Raw genomic sequence first — 17674 nt, 5'->3', positions numbered from 1 at the left:
AGCTGGACTTGGAGATAGAACTGGAGGTCATTAGTGCAGACATGATATTAAACCCACAGTATTTTATAATTTTGACAGAAAGCAGAGTGGAGAAGTAAGAATGTCTGATGGAGACAGAGGAGCTGTCAGAAATGTAGAACACTCAGTATTTCTGACACCCAGGAAAGGTAAAAATAAATACAATTACCATCCTTTATTGAAAGCCAATCACATAGTAGGCATTTTACATTTATTATCTCATTTAATACTCACAAAACCCTGTACAATGAATATCTTTACCTCTACTCTGAAGATCCGAAAACAGAGGCTCAGAGAGATGGAGAAACTTATAGAATCAATCTTTAAACCAAAGTCTTCTCTCAGGCTAGAAAAGAGTTGTAGTAAGAAGAGATAAAGTCGGGGCACCAAGGTGGCTCAGTCGGTTGGCCATCTGCCTTTGGCTTGGGTCATGACCCCAGGGACCTGGGATTGAGCCCCAAGTCAGGCTCCCTGTTCAGTGGAGAGCCTCCTTCTCCCTCTCCCTGTGCCCCTACCCACCCACCACCTGTGCTCTCGCTCGCTCTCACGCTATCTCAAATAAATAAATAAATAAATAAATAAATAAATAAACATCTTTAAAAAAAGGAGATAAAGTCAACACTGTCAAAAGTTGCTGAATGTTCAGGAATAATAATCGTTCAGGTTAGAAGAGTATATGTGGTCTTCAGGAGTACTGAAAGCTGTAAGAAAATTGGACAGGGTCAAATGTGGAATGCAAAAATTTGCAGAGTGAGCCCCTGAGCCCAGAAGTCAGTAGGTGGAGGGTAAGGGCAGTTGGTGGGAAGGCAGATCACCTTTCAGAGCTGGATGGTGAAGAGGGGAAAAGTAAGATGCTTCCTGGAGGGTCTTGGTGGAGACGGGCCAAGGTCTGACTATGTTGAGAGCAGAAGGGAAAGAGCCACCAGAGAGGGAAATGCAAGCACACGGTGGATGAGATCCTGAAGCTCGGAGGCCAGGGAGCAGTCGGCCAGCAAAGAAGAGACGTGAGGCTGAGTGGAGAAACTAATATTCCTGAAGGGGGGGAAAGGGAGCTTAGATGAAGCTAAATATTGAAAGTGAAGTAAGAGGAGCTACCATCTGCTGAGAGTGAGCGGGAGTGAGCGGCTGGAGAGAAAGGAGGACTGTGGAGAACGTGCCACATGCTCAGGCCTTAAGAAGGATGGGGTTTGGGAGCAGAGTTAGGGCTCATGTGAAGCAGGACATCCCAACTATGTCATGGCACCAAAGGCACATATTGCCGGGAATATCTGTTTATTTAGGGACCTGAGATTCAGTGTTGGAGGAAAGATTTTTTTGTTTTTATTTTTTTAATACTCTGAGGGTCATTAAATTCTTCCGTGGCTTGTGAATGCAGTTGTGGACTCCCTTTGGGAGAGTTGCTATATAAAAATGTCAGGTGTGCCATCTGACCTTGACAGCTTAAGTAGGATTCTGCTTGATGGACGGGGCGGGGGAGGGGGCAGGATGTGCAGACTCTGCACCGTCCTTAATAGCGCCATGATGCTGTGATCCGTAGGACGATACCACGCACCTCTATATCAGCGGAGGAACATTTCTTCTTGGGGGGGTCTTTGGACCTTTCCGTGTTTTATCTGAGGAATCTTGTCTGGATTAAGTAGGGATTCTGCTCATTTCCATCAATTTACTTTGTGGATGTTGTGCCGAAATGTGATAGGGTCTCAGTCAATGAAAACCTAACCATCCATTCATTTAAAGACATTACTTTCTCTACCTCTATGAAAACCACAAAGGTGGAAGGGAGCTAGCTGAAGGACCCTGTCATGTAACGGGGTTGCTAGGAGACAGCTTCAGTGGTCCCCCAGAGCAGAGCCACCCGCCTACCCTCGTGAGCCTCTCTTAGGGATGTGGCTGCTACATCCAGAAAAACCAAATTAAAGGCTTGAAACATGCACATAAAAAAGTAGACAAGGTCTGTGTATAATTTATTCTTTGCTCTATTTTCTTGCCCTGAATGATAACTATCTCCTTTTGGTAAAAATAACTTTAGGTAAATTCCCAGGAGAAAGTTAAAAGGAATCAGGAAAAATTGGATTAACTTTAGCCAGAAGAAATTCACACTTGGTTTGTAAGAGACAAAACAGGTAGCTGAGTGGAAAGTGCCCTTTGCAGGAAGACAGGGTTTTCTTTCTCGGTTTATCTTCAGGAAATAAGATAATAAAACTAATATTTCTTCCATGCTTAGCTTGTGCCAGGCACTGCTTCTAAGTGTTCATGTATTTAATTCTCACAACAAACTATGAGGTACCATTACCCCCATTTTGCAGACAAGGAAACTGAGGCACAGAAACTTGTCCAAGGTAAAGTAGCCAAGAAGTGCCAGAGGCAAGCTTCAAATGCAGGCAGTCTGATTTTAGAGCTCATTTTTTTTTCTTTTTTAATTCATAGGAACTTAGAAAATTTTATTGATCTCATGATACAAAGGGAAGTAGGCAACCGGGCTTTTGTGTTCTCTATCATAAAACAACCCACATTGCATGAAGGAATCCAGAATATTCTCTAATGCTCTATCGTTAGGGCCAAAATTGATAAAATACCTACAATTCACTATCAGCTTAATTTTTTTTTATCTTTATTTTTTTGTCATTTTTTGTCAGGGGAGCCATTTGGGCTTGGAGATTTATTTATTTATCTGGGGTTATTATTTAAAAACATTTATAAGTGCACCTAAAATAGGATGCCGTTTAAAAGACACAGTGTGTGAATGCACTTCAAGGAAGTAATTGATTGGATACAATGACGTACACCTGTTTGGGCAACATGAGCCCTGCCTGGATATTCTTAGATCCTGTTTATTTGGAGGCTCTGATTTTCAAGATTAGTAAGATTTTTATTAAGTTTTCTAACTTAATAAAGTTTAAAGTGGGAATTCAAACTAGCACAGCCACTGTGGAAAACTGTATGGCGGTTCCTCAAAAAATTAAAAATAGAATTACCCTATGATCCAGTAATCACACTACTGGGTATTTACCCAAAGAATACAAAAACACTAATTTGAAAGGATACCTGTAGCCCCATGTTTATTGCAGCATTATGTACAATAGCCAAATTATGGAAGGAGCTCAAGTGTCCATTGATAGACAAATGGATAAAGAAGATGTGGTGTATATATGATGGAATATTACTCAGCTATAAAAAAGAATGAAATCTTGCCCTTTGCAACAATGTGGATGGAGCTAGAGAGTATTATGCTAAGTGAAATAAGTCAGTCAGAGAAAGACAAATACCATATGATTTCACTCATATGCGGTACTTAAGGTTTAATAATATTTTTAAAAGTGTCTTCTTTATTTTATTTTACTTTATTTTATTTTTTCTGTATCTTCTTAATTTTAAATTCCTCTGAAAAAGTAACCGGCATACTATTTATTTGTCTTTCTTCAGGCTGTTTATTTGACACCACAGGTTGGCACTCTGAACTGTAGAGAGGCATTTCAAATGCTGCCTCCATAATAAAATATCCCCTGAAACCGGGAGTTCCCTTGGTTTGCACCTCTTCAGCGTTTTATTTACTTTTTATTATGATGTGTATTTCTACCATATTTTAAGACTTTGCAGACTTGTACAACTTAAGATAATGCCTTGTGCATAGTAGGTGTTCAGGCGATTAGGTCATTTACTTCTGATATAAAGACTGACACACAGTGGCCCCTAGGAGATATGAATGCTAGCCTGATGGAAGCAGCTTCCTAGTTCCATTCTGATTGGTGTCAGGTTACCCTCTGCTGGGTAGGGTTGGGGTAAGTGTTAAGTAGGGGCCTTCTGAACTTTTTTGTGTGCAAGAGAAAGGGCATTGAGCTTGTTTAGTACCTGTGGGGGCTTGGAAAGGTTACTTATCCTAAAACTTAACTGCTTCTTGTAGAAAATGAGGTTAATAATATCTCCCTCAAGGGATTGCTTTGAAGGTTAAATAGAAAAGTAGATGGAAAAACTGCTTTGTTAAATTAAAGTACTGTGCAAATATTTTCAGTATCTTACTATTCCCAACAATACATTTTGCCAGATTAATAATAATTTAATAAATTTATCCAGTTATAATGCCATCGGCAGGCAGACACTCCTTGATGGAGAACAACTAAACAGCCAGACTATTACTACAGTTTCTACTCCATGTGAGTGATTAGGGGTCACTGAATTTTCGTAAAAGGAATACTTACTATGTAGTAAAACAGGAATTCTCAGAATTAAGTGTTGACACTCCCTAAATTACCTAGGGCTTTTGCGCATGTCAGAATTGCTGGGGGGGGGGGGTCAGGGAGTGGTCCTCAGGGAGTGGTCCTCTGATAGAGCTTGGGGAGTCCATCAAATGCTACCTCCTACTGAGGTTTTCTCTGCAGACACTCCCTTAAGTGAGCTGAAGACTGTAGGTGCTGATATAAACAAGAAGAGGCCCATTTGTTACAACTCAGCAAGAGGCTGAGTTTAGATACAAATGATCTCCTTGAATTATAAGAATATGATTGTTTTGTAGGAGTGTAAACTGAGATACTGGGTGTTTTTCATATAATCTATAACCACATTCAATCAGGAAAGCGCCTCTGGCCCCTCCCCAGGCTGGTGTAACCGAACGTGGCTCCTGTGCACAGCACCTGCTTAAGGGGTTCCTGCACCTTGTCTGGCCCATCAGAGGTGACCTAAGGCTCTGTGCGGACTGACTTCTCTCAGCCTTATTCCCTGCCTGGAGTAAGGGCCGAACTCTTTCTCCCCTGGGTGCCTACACTTCCCAGACAGTGGAGCTAGCGGTGGGAGGAGGTGGTGATTAAATTTTGTTTTGTTTTTCTACAAGTTATTGGGTCTGTGTTTTCTGTGTCAGGTCTCACTCACTTTGAAAAACTGTTCGTTTCATTTCAGAACTAGGGTGCAAGATGTCTATGGACCAACACTCCATAAAAACCTTACAAAGTCAGTTTGTCTATGTGAGGATACTTGCCAAGAGTTTCCGCAGGAAATATTGCTATTATTTCTTTGTGTCCTAATAACATATGCAAGCAACAAAGGACAAATGAAATTATATGGCTTATGATTAATAACATTGTGGAGTACTACGCTATTTCCTTCTTTTTACCAACCTAGCTAAATGGATGAGTCCTCTTTATTGTGCCCTTTCTGCAATAAGAGAAGCCAACACTTCGCAAAGTCTCCCATTAACATGTTAAAAAAAAAACTTTATAAAAGTGTTCCTGTATTACGCATGGTAATGCAAAACTGAGAAACGTTATCAACTTAGGACAGAGGGAATAAAACGAAAAAAAAAAGTTCTACTGGGTTATCCTGCTTCCTTGTGATATGACAAAATGAATTCATTTACACAGATGAGTAAGTAAAATATTCTTACTTCTTCCATATTGTGGTTTTTAGCAGGATTATATAGAAATGTACACTCTGGAGTTCCGGCACATTTTCTGGAATTACAGCCTTGATGATCTATCTTCTCTTCTCTCTTCCTTTGTCTTTTACTTATTCTGTCTCTTTCGTTGAGAACCAGGTAGTCCATTTTGTACTTCATTTCTACTAAGGTTATACATACACAGATTTTACACTCAAATGTTCCTACAAGATTTGTTAAAAAATCACAAATCGCATCACCCCAGGCCTCTTTACCAGAGGCCAGCACTTCCCTTCTTGGAGCTGATTCTTTTGGTCCTCCATGGTAGCTGGTCTTCGAAGGTAGCTTCTAAGGAACGACGTATCTCCCAGCATTCACACTGAATCTGAGCTGGTCTTGTGAGTCCATGCGCCCATGGACTGCAACAGAAATGACACTATGCCGAGTCCGTGCTTGAGTCTTAGGAAGAAGGTCTGGCAGCTCCTGCTTTTGCCGGCTATGCTGGGTGCAGAAGCGTCCCCCTGCCTCGTCCTTCAGGGACTGCCAACACTTCACTCCTGTGTTAGAACACCCGCTTCCCACGTTCCATGTTCCCTTTTTCTGTTGTTGTTTGTTTTTGGTTTCCTCTATCATTTTGGGGGTGCATATCCTCCAGCAGTTTCTGAAGAAATAGCTCATGGGTAGTAAATGCTTTGATAACTCATGTCTTACAATGTCTATTCTACCTTCGCAAATGGCTGGTAGATCAGGCATAGAATTCTAGATTGCAAATAAATGTTCTTCAAATTTTTAAGGCATTGCACAATCAATTTCTACATTGTTGTTTAGAAGTCTAAAGCATTCTGGCTCATTTTTCTGTTTGAGATCTGTTTTTCTCTTTGGAAGCTCATAGGAGAATTTTATATATCTATATTTATATATGTATATATGTATGTATATCTATGTTTTACATATATAAAATTATATATACTTAGACCATATAATATTCTGTAATATAATTTATAAGCTATATATTGTATTAAATATATTAAATATAATTTATAAGTATAATATTTATAATATATATTCAACTATATGTAATAAGACATATATATTTGGTTTCCCATGTTCTGCAATATTACAATACAACTTGACAGGGGTTTATTTTCACCCTTGTGCTGGGTATTCAGTGGGACCTTATAATCTAGAAATATGTCGTTCCAGAGTTCTGGGACATTTTCTAGAATTACTGCATTGATGATTATATATCATATAGCTTTTCATATACATATTCACATATATATTCATATATATTCACATATGTTCATAGATATTCACATATATTCACAGATATATATATATAATATATATAATATATATCTATATATATATATAGATATAGATATAGATATATATATACACACACATATACATATATAAAATGCCTACCATATGTCAAGCATTTTTCTGGGTGTTAGGATACAAAGACAAAGAAGACGTAATCCTTTTGCTCCAGAAACTTCCTACGGAAGGTGGATTTGTAATCAGGATGATCACTCTTCCCAGTTTACTTGGACATTCTTGGTTTATTCTAGTTTTTCTGCCATAATTATCAATACTGCTCACTTTTATGACCAAGGAGGTCTCAGTTTGGAGATAAATTATGTGGTAACCATTCCACACACTTGTTGCAAAGATTAGATGATAAAATTTATGTGGAAATGCTTTGTGAATTGTAAAACATACAGAAAACAGGATGAGAAGGTTTAAGTTCTTTTATTTCATCCTCCTACTGAGACAAAAATATCTACAATTGCTCTCTCCCTTGCTCTCTAATATTGCTCTACGATCTATTTAGATTTGTAAGAAAATAAACCTGCCAGAAAATTAATTTCATTTTAAGGCAGCTTAGCATGTTCTCAACCATTTTCAAGATGAAACTCCTTTTCGTGGATCTGTTTTGGATCCTTACAGTCTGCTTGAGGTTTATTTATTGATTGCTTGCTGTTGGCAGATTTATGGGTCCTTTCGAATTTAGCATTTTATGATTCTGTTGGGTTTTGGACATAGGGGACATGCCAGTTCCCTGGCATTTTTAATAGGCATATTTAAGCCTATTCGAGAAGGGGGGAGATATAAAAATATTAGTTGTTAGGTGTTTACCATAAATAGAAGGCAGAGTGCCTGCCCTCAGTGAGGTCCCAGTGTCACTGTCTCATGTGTCCCTTATGTCCCTGCGCACGACGGAGCTATGATTTTCTTTTGCACAGCGAAGGGAACTGAGGCACATATACAGAGGTTAAGTAACCTAGTTAATAAATACCACAGCCAGGTAGCACTGGGATCTCAGCGTACATCTAATCTGATTCTAAAGCCTGTTGATCATGTGTTCGTGAGTTTAACAACAGTTTTTGAATACTGATGACGTGCGAGGCGCTGTGTTTGTGTGGTCATGGCAGTGAGTAAAATAGAGGTGGTCTTTGTTCTCCTATTTAGCTTGGCATCACCATCATCATCGCCAGTCAGACCATCATTTATTACACAGATTTTTACAGGTACTGGGTTCAATGCTTTACTTGTATTATCGATGAAAATGGTTCCAACGGCTATGGGAGAGATATTATCATCTCTGGGTTTTATAGATTAGGAAACCGAGCTTCAGTGAGGGGAAGCTGTTTGATCAACAGAGAGTGAGTGATGGTTTGCATGTGGGTGTCATTGTCATTATTCTCAGGACCTATGGCTGGCAGCCCACTGAAGGGCCGGGACGGCGGTGGAAGATGGTGTGGAAGGAGCCCAGTGGGGAAAGCCTGGGGCGACTTGGCCTTTATGGAATCATTTTTTTTTCTGAGGAATAGACTTTGGTCTTGGGGAAAAAAATGGTAAGAACAGAATTTCCTTTAAAATTTTTGGCAGAAATCTTCAAGTGCAGACCATGAAAACTGAAAAAGGTAACAGTGATTATAATAATATATAATCATTGTGTACTAAAAAATATTAATAAGTTACATATTGAGGTCTACCTGAAGTAAACCTTATGAGTATAGCTTGGGTGAATGTCTGGACCCTAATTAGTATTCATTCGACCTAGTTTCTCTGTTTTTTGCCTCCGGAATGAAGAATTTATTCCTGATATATAGATTCTGAGGCATTTGCATTTGAGGCAAATCTGACTCTTTGACCCTCAGCACTTCTTTTAATACAACTTTAGAGAAGTGCATATTTTTTTAGTAGCTTTGGGTTTACTTGCAATCTCCTTCTCTACTTCCGGGCTACAGAATCTTTTTGGGGGTGGGGGAGGGGACCCATAATTCTGTGACTTGGGTGGAGCTGATCCCATCTCCCATTTCATGGTTACAGGGATTCTCCCATGGTCTTTGCCACAGGAATGAATTCAGGGATGGGCACTGATCTAAGGCAAATGTATGCAAATCCTCCCTGGGTCCCTTCTGCTCTAATTACCTGGAGTTTAATGGGGATATACTCGGTTGGGTATGAGCCTAGCACTGCTGATGGCCATTCTGTGTGACAGGTAGACAACTGCATGTCTGAGAGACAGAGGACAGACCCTGATAACGTCATTTGAGCCCTGGATCCTACTTTGCCTGAACTCCATTTAGCCTTCAACTTCCTCGTCATGTAAATCTACAAAACTATCTTATTTATTTTTGCTTGAGCTCATTTGAATTATGTTTCTGTTACTTGTCACCAAAAGTTTCCCGGTTGAAATCATATTTCACTGATGATCTAATCTTTAAAAATAAAACAAGTGTCAGATCACACTGATTCTTGCCATTACATTTGGAGAAATTGTGGGCATTCTGGTTTTGTCACTAAGATATTGTGTGGGCAGCCAAGGTCATCTGGTAGTTAAGTGCCCTGGTAAGAGCTCTGAGAGTTTTAAGGAAGCAGATGTGCTGATCTGTATAGTTTTTGGGAGGCCCATGCCAGGACCCTACCTGCTCCTGGTCAATCTGCTCTATGACACCTAAGTTAAAGATTTGACAAAAGGGGTAAAATGAGCCATCAGTAAACTGGGGCTCATGGGGAAGCCTGACTGACAAGTCAAAGGACAGAAGGAAGACCAAATGTGGCCTCATGCAGAGAAGGATTTAACACTTTTGGAAAGAATCTTCATTGTAAAAACTGTAGTGAGTTTTGTCTCTAACTGATATATTTCACTATTCCCCTCCAGTTGACCACCCCCCCATATACTTTTAAGCTTAAAATAAAGTGACCATGCCACACATTTTGACTTTGTCAATCTTTTTTGGATAAAATTTCATCTATTTCCATTTGTATAATATTTAATACTATATGGCAACTTTGCATTTCATATAAGTGATGAAAGTGTCAACATGAATGTCTCTCTCTCTTCTTGTTTTTTAGGTTTTTTGGGGGCTGTATTAAGGCTATTTAAACAATTCCAGGTTAAAAAAAATATTATTAGGGGACCCTGGGTGGCTTAGTTGTTAAGTATCTGCCTTTAGCTCAGGGCGTGATCCCAGGGTCCTGGGATCAAGCCCCGCCCTGGGATCACGCCCCGTGTTGGGCTCACTGCTCTGCTATGAGCCTGCTTCTTTCTCTCCCACTCCCCCTGCTTGTGTTCCCTCTCTTGCTGGCTGTCTCTCTCTCTGTCAAATAAATAAATAAAATCTTTAAAAAAAATTATTAAAGGGAAAGCAATCAAAAAAAAAAAAAAGGAAAGCAATCATGCATGTGTTGTTTTAAGCTGCCTATACACAAGAAAGAGGGATGGGAAAGATTGAACATATGATCAGAAATAATTTTTTATCTTTAAAGAAGGCTGTAATTAATTCCCATTAAATCTATTCATGAATCATCTGAGATCAAGAAAGGTAGTTTCTCCGTAAATACTTCTGGATGCTAGTTGCTTTTGAGATCTACTGGGTGCATAGAATTATCGGACATACACTACTTCAGAATAATGCCACAATTCTGTTTTCCTAGGGATTAATTAAGTCATTTAAAAACAAAGATGAGTTATTTAGCAAGACTAATTGCCTGGTGATGTCAGGGCTAGTTTGTGATAATAATTGCGTTTTCTAATTAATAGAGTCGGAGGGGCATGCACTCAGAAGTTGTTTCAAAACATTCAAATATATTGTTTTTTTTTTCACATTTTATCCACTTCTATTTCAAGTTGAGTCATTTGTAAAGATATAATTTCAAAGGAAAATGGTTCAGAACACAGTGATTTTCATTATTTTGTATGATCTAATCAACAGCATTCTTGAGAACGTGCTAAAGTTAGAACATCCCGGCTCTTCTCTTGGCATGTCAATTTTTATTTCAAACTCCTTCCCTCATAGTTCCAAGAAAATTACAGATGTGTATCTTAAAAAGAAGTTGCCATCCTCCATTTATAAGTATCTGTAAGTAATTAATTAGTTTATTAATTATTGATAGGATTAATTTGGTCTGAAGAGCTGAAACATAAAAAAAAAAGGGAAGATCTAGATAATTTTCTCTGAAATGATTGTGAAAGTCCATAGGGAAACTGGGTTTCATACAAATTGCTTCCTATTAGTCCTGCATTCAAATACTTCCTGCTTAGATTCCCCAGTGAGATTTCTAATCATTTCTTAGAGTGATCAGCTGTTATCCACACCTATCTGATTTATACACACACTTTATATTAATGCAGCCTGCACCTAGGACAGTCCTTTGATTACGTAGGTACATGACTTTTACAGCGAATTCCCTAAGATGCTTTCTCCTTTTTTGTCATTTTGACATGACATGAAAGGTTTTCTTGGTGACAGTATGTCTTCTGCTCAGATCCAAAATATATGATGGCACAGAGCTCCTATTTTTCCCTTAAAACTTAAAAAAAAAAAAAAAACCCATGGAAGTCCATACTTCATTCAGATTTTCTTAGTTTTAAACCTAATTCTCTTTGTTTTTTTCTGCTTGAGGGTCCTGTCCAGGAAGCCACATTGCGTGTGGTCATTATGCTTCCTTAGGCTCCTCCAGCCTGTGACAATGACAATGTCTCAAACTACTCTTGTTTTTGATGACCTTGGCAGTTTTGAGGAGGAACATAGAGTTTTGCAGTCCCTTTAAGCTTTAAAAAAAATGCTTTCCAGAAAAAAGAAGTCAGCGATAAAGGTCTTTTCCCATGCCACAGAAGAATTTCTTTACCAGCGCAGCTTAAACCCAGAGGAAAAGAATTTCTTGCACGTGGAGGCTAGTGACTGCCACATACTATACTTCAGTACATGCATAGAAATGAAAGGGTACACACCCACGTGATTTGGCCTCTGAGTGCACAAGAGAAGATTTTTAAAAATTGGAAGTAATTATATCCACAGAGAGGGTCAAGGGACCCTGTGATGAGCAGATGTTTTCTGGCTTTATTGAGCCTGGAGCCGGAGGGGCTGAAGCAAGGGGCATGCGCATGTCAGCCAGGATAAGGTGACTGAGAGCAGGTTTGTAATCACCGGATAGTTTACGAAGGTAAGTTTGGGGTTGTTTCCAGTGAAACCTCTGGTTGCTATGATTGAGGCAGGGCCAGGCTGAGAAGGAGGCAGACAGAGAGGGACTAGGTGATTTCCCCAGGTTTTTGAGTACTCTTCCCCTAGAACGGCTCAAGGTATCTGAGGTCCAGAAATATTCACGGCATCAGGCCTCCTCTCTCAGGTAAGCCTGATTTAGGAAATAAAAATACAACACTCCCAGTCAAGGTTGAATTTCAGATAAATAATAAACAGCTTTTTTAGTCTAAGTATGTCCCAGGCTATATTTGGGACATGCTTATGCTAAAAATTTATTTGTTGTTTATCTGAACAGTCAACATCCCGCATTTTCTCTGCATTTTCCTTGGGTCCTCTTGGGTATGTGTGGCGGGTGAGAGCTGGAAAGGAGAAGGGTGAAGGGTGGACAGATTCTAGCCTCGGCCCACCGCTCTCGGAGAGTAGTTACCTTAAAGTGAAATACGTATGTGGTATTCTCAAAAGCTACCCCAGGTCAAAAGAAACTGTGAGCCTCTAAGACCTCTGGAACAACATTATATTATCCCCTTCTTTCTTCATTTTTGAACAGATATACAATAAGTCTGTGTCCTGTTAGCAGTATCCTTTAATATATACAAATACTGAAGAAAACCAAACCCAATGGGTTTGGCAAAGGTAGAATTTTCCCATGATCACCTGGTTCCTTATACATTCTTTTTTTTTTTTTTTTTTCTTTGCTGGGCTCTGGATTTATGGGTCAGTGTTTAGTTCCATGGCTTCCTCTCCCTTCTCTTATCTAATTTCTAGTTTTCTCAGGTGATGGCAGGAATAAAAACTTCACTGTAAAAAATTCCTCATGCATGAGATAATTGAAAACTAAGTATAATTGTAAAAATTAAGTGTTAAACCATGTTACGTGCCCAGGCATAATTAAAAAAAATACATAAGCATAATTCAACAAAGTAAAGAATTTGAAACTGATAGAAGTATGCTCTTGGCCACCAAGAAAGTCAGCAAAAGGATTAAGCTTGACATCCTTCGCAAATCAACTGGGTCATAATCAGAGAGCATTTAAAAGCCTTTGCAAAATACAGTTGACACATCATAATCTTTTAATGGCAGAAATTCCCATTAGCATCAACTGTTGCATAAATAATATTCATTATAATGATTAGAAATGTTAATTTCTTAGAGCAATCATAATTTCCTTTAATCTAGTATGGCAGTGTTTTTTAAACTGCAGGTTATGACCCATTAGTGGGTCATGAAATCAATTTAGTGGGATATAATCAGTATTAAAGAGAACAGAATACAAAATATCCAATTTCATTGCACACGAGGTAAATATAATTTCATGTACTTTAACTTCAGCTTTCTAAAAACATATGTATAACTATTTGGTTACAATATAAAATGTATTTCTTACGGTCTATCATGCACAGTCAGAAAACAACTATTCTACATTATGACAAATTCTAAGATTGATCTACAGGTGAAACAAATTTAAGCCACGAACTGGTGAAAGCAGAAGTAAATATTTTCAGTAGAAGATACTGTGATGGCTTATATGTTTTTAACCAATAACGGGGCCACTCCTCCATTTGATAATAAGAAGTGGAACTTCTTATTATCATGGCAATAGGGATGCCTTGGTGGCTTGTGTAAGTGATGGGCAGCCTGTCTCTGCTACTTCCTGGCCGGCTTATCTTGAGCGTGTAACTGAATTGTTCTGTGTCTTGATTTCCTTATTGATAAGACGGGTCTTGTAATGATCTGGTCATCAAACTTGTAAAGATTAAATGAATTTATACATAGAAGGTATCTGACACAGCATCTGGCACTAAGCAAGTCTTCAATAAGGGTTAGTTCCTGGCTTTATTCCTTTTTCTTATTTTCATGGAAGAATAGCAAATATTAGAGAATTTCTTTCCTCAAACTTTTAATTTGATCTCTGACACATGGAGAATGGAGGCCAGAGTGTGCTTTATGGTTCAGCCCACGCATGGTCCCGTGCATGAATTCTTTCTTCTTCATGGCTTTGTCAGTTCACTGGAATGAAATGCTTTAGAGCAAAGGTTCTCAACCTGGGACACATGATACGCCTTGCGGCACTGTGAATTTTTGAAATGTGATTGGGATTTTGAACAAACGTGCAAACACACCTTTGGGGCATACATGGAGGGGATCAATGGCTTCTAGCATCAATGGCTTCTAGCATCAAGGCCATATGTGGCGCAGTGAAGAGTTAGACGGGCCTAGATCTAAGTTCAGGCTTATTAATAGCATGGTAACCCTGAACAAGTTGCTTAAATCTCGTAGCTCCACTTACCTGTCTGTAGAATGGGGATTAAAGATAGCTGCTACACAATACAGCTGCTGTAATAATTAATGTTTATAGTATTTGTAAAAAGCTTAGCACCAGGCATCATGGCTGCCACAGGATGGGTATTCAAGGAAGTACTGATGGTGGAAAAGGGGTAAGGAGACTGGAAAATAGAACACAATTGTTGCTATTCTGAATTTCAATTTTGGAATTTAAGTCTATCAGTGAACCATTAAGCAATCATTCTTTCAGTAATCCATTCCTTCATATATTCAACAAAAATGAACTGAACACTGCCATGTATGAGGGATTATGTGAGGTGCTGAGATGTTTCCTGTCCACCCATGGATAAGAAACATTCTCTGTCCTCACAGAGCTTATGATCCAGGAAGGCTTACAAACAGGCAGTCACCAGCCTTGTGATAAATGGGGCAGCAGGCAAAGTATGGGGCTCGGGGAGAACGAGGGGGACATCTCGAACTCAGAACCACAGTCAACAAGATTTGTGGTTTTGTTTCATCTTACAGTTCTAGTGTTCAGTTCAGTGATGAACAGAGATAACTTCGTTTTGTTTATTTTAATGGGTTAAATGTATAGACCGATTAAGGGACATTAAGGGCAGAATTTGATCTGTGGAGCCCAGAGGAAACTGCTCTTCTCTTGAATATGGCTCCAAGGTTGAGCACATGTAGTGAGACCTCTTGATAGCAAGGGAACTAGAGAATAGGACAAACATCCACCTTCAAGGAAAATCATAAAATCCAGGGCATTTCTATTTTTGCCTGGACTTCAAGGAAACTTAGAGCTAAATTTAATGTTCCATTATAGCAAGTACAGTAGCCTATTTTTTTTTTGTTTATTTCTTACTCCTTTCCTCTCAGTGGTTTTGATTTTTCATTTTTAATGCATTATAATATCTCTATATCTATCATCTATGCCATATTAAATGGTTTTTGAAAGTTGACAGGTAATAATTATTAAATGACTTCAGTAACTTAGTGTCTTACATATTACATTAGATTACTTTGTATATTTTTATGACTCAATGGACAGGACTGCATTATAATATATTTAAATCTTATGAAATTGAGTCATACTTTGACAGCTTTATCATAGAAGAATTTAATAGCAGGAACAACGTCTTCTAGGAGAAGTCCTTATGTTATCAATAATTGGATGTCACGGTATCATTTGGGATTATGTCTACTATGAGGAGACAAAGTTGCTCTGTTAATCCATTTAAATTATATTTTCACTCTCTGGACACAGAAACTCTTTTACCTTTGAGCAAAGCTGTCAGGATAGCTAAATCAATGTCCTGGTGTCCTTCTGATCCCATCCGAAATACCGTAATCTGCAATTTGAGACAAGGTGACCATTAGCAATGCATGTTTTTCCCCCAGCGAAATTCAACCAATGAGACCATATCTGAATACAGACTATCTTAACATCTATAAGGTAGATTATTGACCACACGGGAAGCAGACAGAGCAAGAATTCAGCTAGAGGTTCTGCAGTTCATGAAGAGGAAGATGTCTCATAGCCTCTTAACAGAGACCACCTCACATAATTACACTGATTATGTTTACAATGGAGAGAAACCAGAGACCGATGAAAATGTCCTCTTCTATCATCTCAGTGTTAAAATTAAAACTTGCTGGATTTACAAAAATGTGTAAGCTGTGATTTAAACTGTAAGTTGAGAAATTAAGTGTTTAAAAGTAGCTAGTTTAGGGGCGCCTGGTGGTGCAGTCGTTAAGCGTCTGCCTTCAGTTCAGGGTGTGATCCCAGCGTTCTGGGATCGAGCCCCACATCAGGGTCCTCCGCTGGGAGCCTGCTTCTTCCTCTCCCACTCCCCCTGCTTGTGTTCCCTCTCTCGCTGGCTGTCTCTGTCAAATAAATAAATAAAATCTTAAAAAAAAAATAAAAGTAGCTAGTTTAGTACGCCCTTCAGTAAGTGGTCCTACTGTGTATGCATGTGTATGTGTGTGTGCACGTGTGTATGTATACGCCTGTGTGCGATATAGCCATCACCACACTTACTCCTCAGCAATAGTTATGAAGGGTTCCGACATTGTGATGGCTCTAGATCCTTCAGTCTTCTCACTAACCTTGAACCCCCTTGAACCCTCTTACACTGCTGATGGGAATGCAAACTGGTGCAGCCACTCTGGAAAACAGTATGGAGGTTCCTCAAAAAGTTAAAAATAGAGCTACCCTACAACTCAGCAATTGCACTACTAGGTATTTACCCAAAGGATACAAACATAGTGAATCAAAGGGGCACATGTGCCCCAATGTTTATAGCAGCAATGTCCACAATAGCTGAAGTATGGAAAGAGCCCAGATGTCCATTGACAGATGAATGGATAAAGAAGGCCATTTTCGACAATGTGGATGGAACTAGAGCGTATTATGCTAAGTGAAATAAGTCAGTCAGAGAAAGGCAAATGTCATTATGATTTCACTCATATGTGGAATTTAAGAAACAAAACAGATGAACACAGGGGAAGGGAAGGAGAAATAAAATAAGAGAAAAACAGAGAGGGAGACAAACCATAAGAGATTCTTAACTCTAGGAAACAAACTGAGGGGTGCTGGAGGGAAGGTGGGTAGGGGGATGGGGTAACTGGGTGATGGGCATTAAGGAGGAAGGAGGGCACTTGATGGAATGAGCACTGGGTGTTCTATGCAACTGATGAATCTCTAAATTCAACCTCTGAAACTAATAATACACTATATGTTAATAAAATTGAATTTAAAGAAACAAACAAACAAACAAACAAAACCCCCTTGAACTCCCTTGAGAATAATTTAGCAATTATTTCCAGGTTGTAAGAAGGGGAAAACAGACAATACAATAACATCTTTCCTTTTGGTAATCCAGGGGAGAAAAGTATTCTCCAGGGATGAATAACAGGAAGGAGAGGAAAGACAGCAACAAAGGAATAACACATGCTGAATTAATACAAAGTCCCAAAATAAGGCTGAACAATAACAAAGATTTTTTTCTCCAAGTCAGAGGGAAGCTACTTAAGGAAGCCAAAGATTATTTGAATATCTACACTGAATTACTGTTTTTTTCAGCTGCTTTAGGCTTCACGTTTCTTTAGCTGTAAAATGGGAAAATAATAGTGCTTGTCTGTCTCCAACTACATAGGAAGCAAACTTTATAGCATTTGCTAATATATTATTTAAGTTTTGCTACCACGAGGGAGAGAGTAGACACAGACTCAGGGACTGTTAAACTGTCAGTTGCCTTAGAAATCTAGTCCACCATCCAAAGTAACTTGCTTAAGGTCACAACATGGGTTAGTTAGGAGAGTTGTGATTAGAACTCAAGAGCTCTCACATTTTTGTCTTGCGCCTTAAACACAGGGATGAAGAGAGGGGAAGAAAGATCATACAAACATCTGACTTGTAGGCTGCTTAATTCTTTTGTATCCTGATTCTTTATATCCTGAGGTCAGAGTGTAGGATGAGTGTAAGGCAGAGATTGTAGACTGAAATGCC

At 39.0% G+C, this 17674-nt stretch overlaps 1 protein-coding gene across 1 annotated transcript in view; it reads right to left on the bottom strand.

Moving 5' to 3' along the window:
- Positions 1 to 17674, bottom strand: part of TRPM3 (transient receptor potential cation channel subfamily M member 3) — a 252456-nt gene that overhangs the window by 101516 nt on the left and 133266 nt on the right. Inside the window, exon 10 of the mRNA XM_040620250.1 lies at positions 15443 to 15515. Within this exon, the coding sequence (XP_040476184.1) occupies positions 15443 to 15515 (73 nt within the window). The remainder of the gene's footprint in view (positions 1 to 15442; positions 15516 to 17674) is intronic.

Source organism: Ursus maritimus, unplaced genomic scaffold, assembly GCF_017311325.1.
Source record: "Ursus maritimus isolate PB19 unplaced genomic scaffold, ASM1731132v1 scaffold_34, whole genome shotgun sequence".
Classification (NCBI taxonomy): Eukaryota; Metazoa; Chordata; class Mammalia; order Carnivora; family Ursidae; genus Ursus; species Ursus maritimus.
This window is presented reverse-complemented; position numbering and strand designations above follow the sequence as displayed.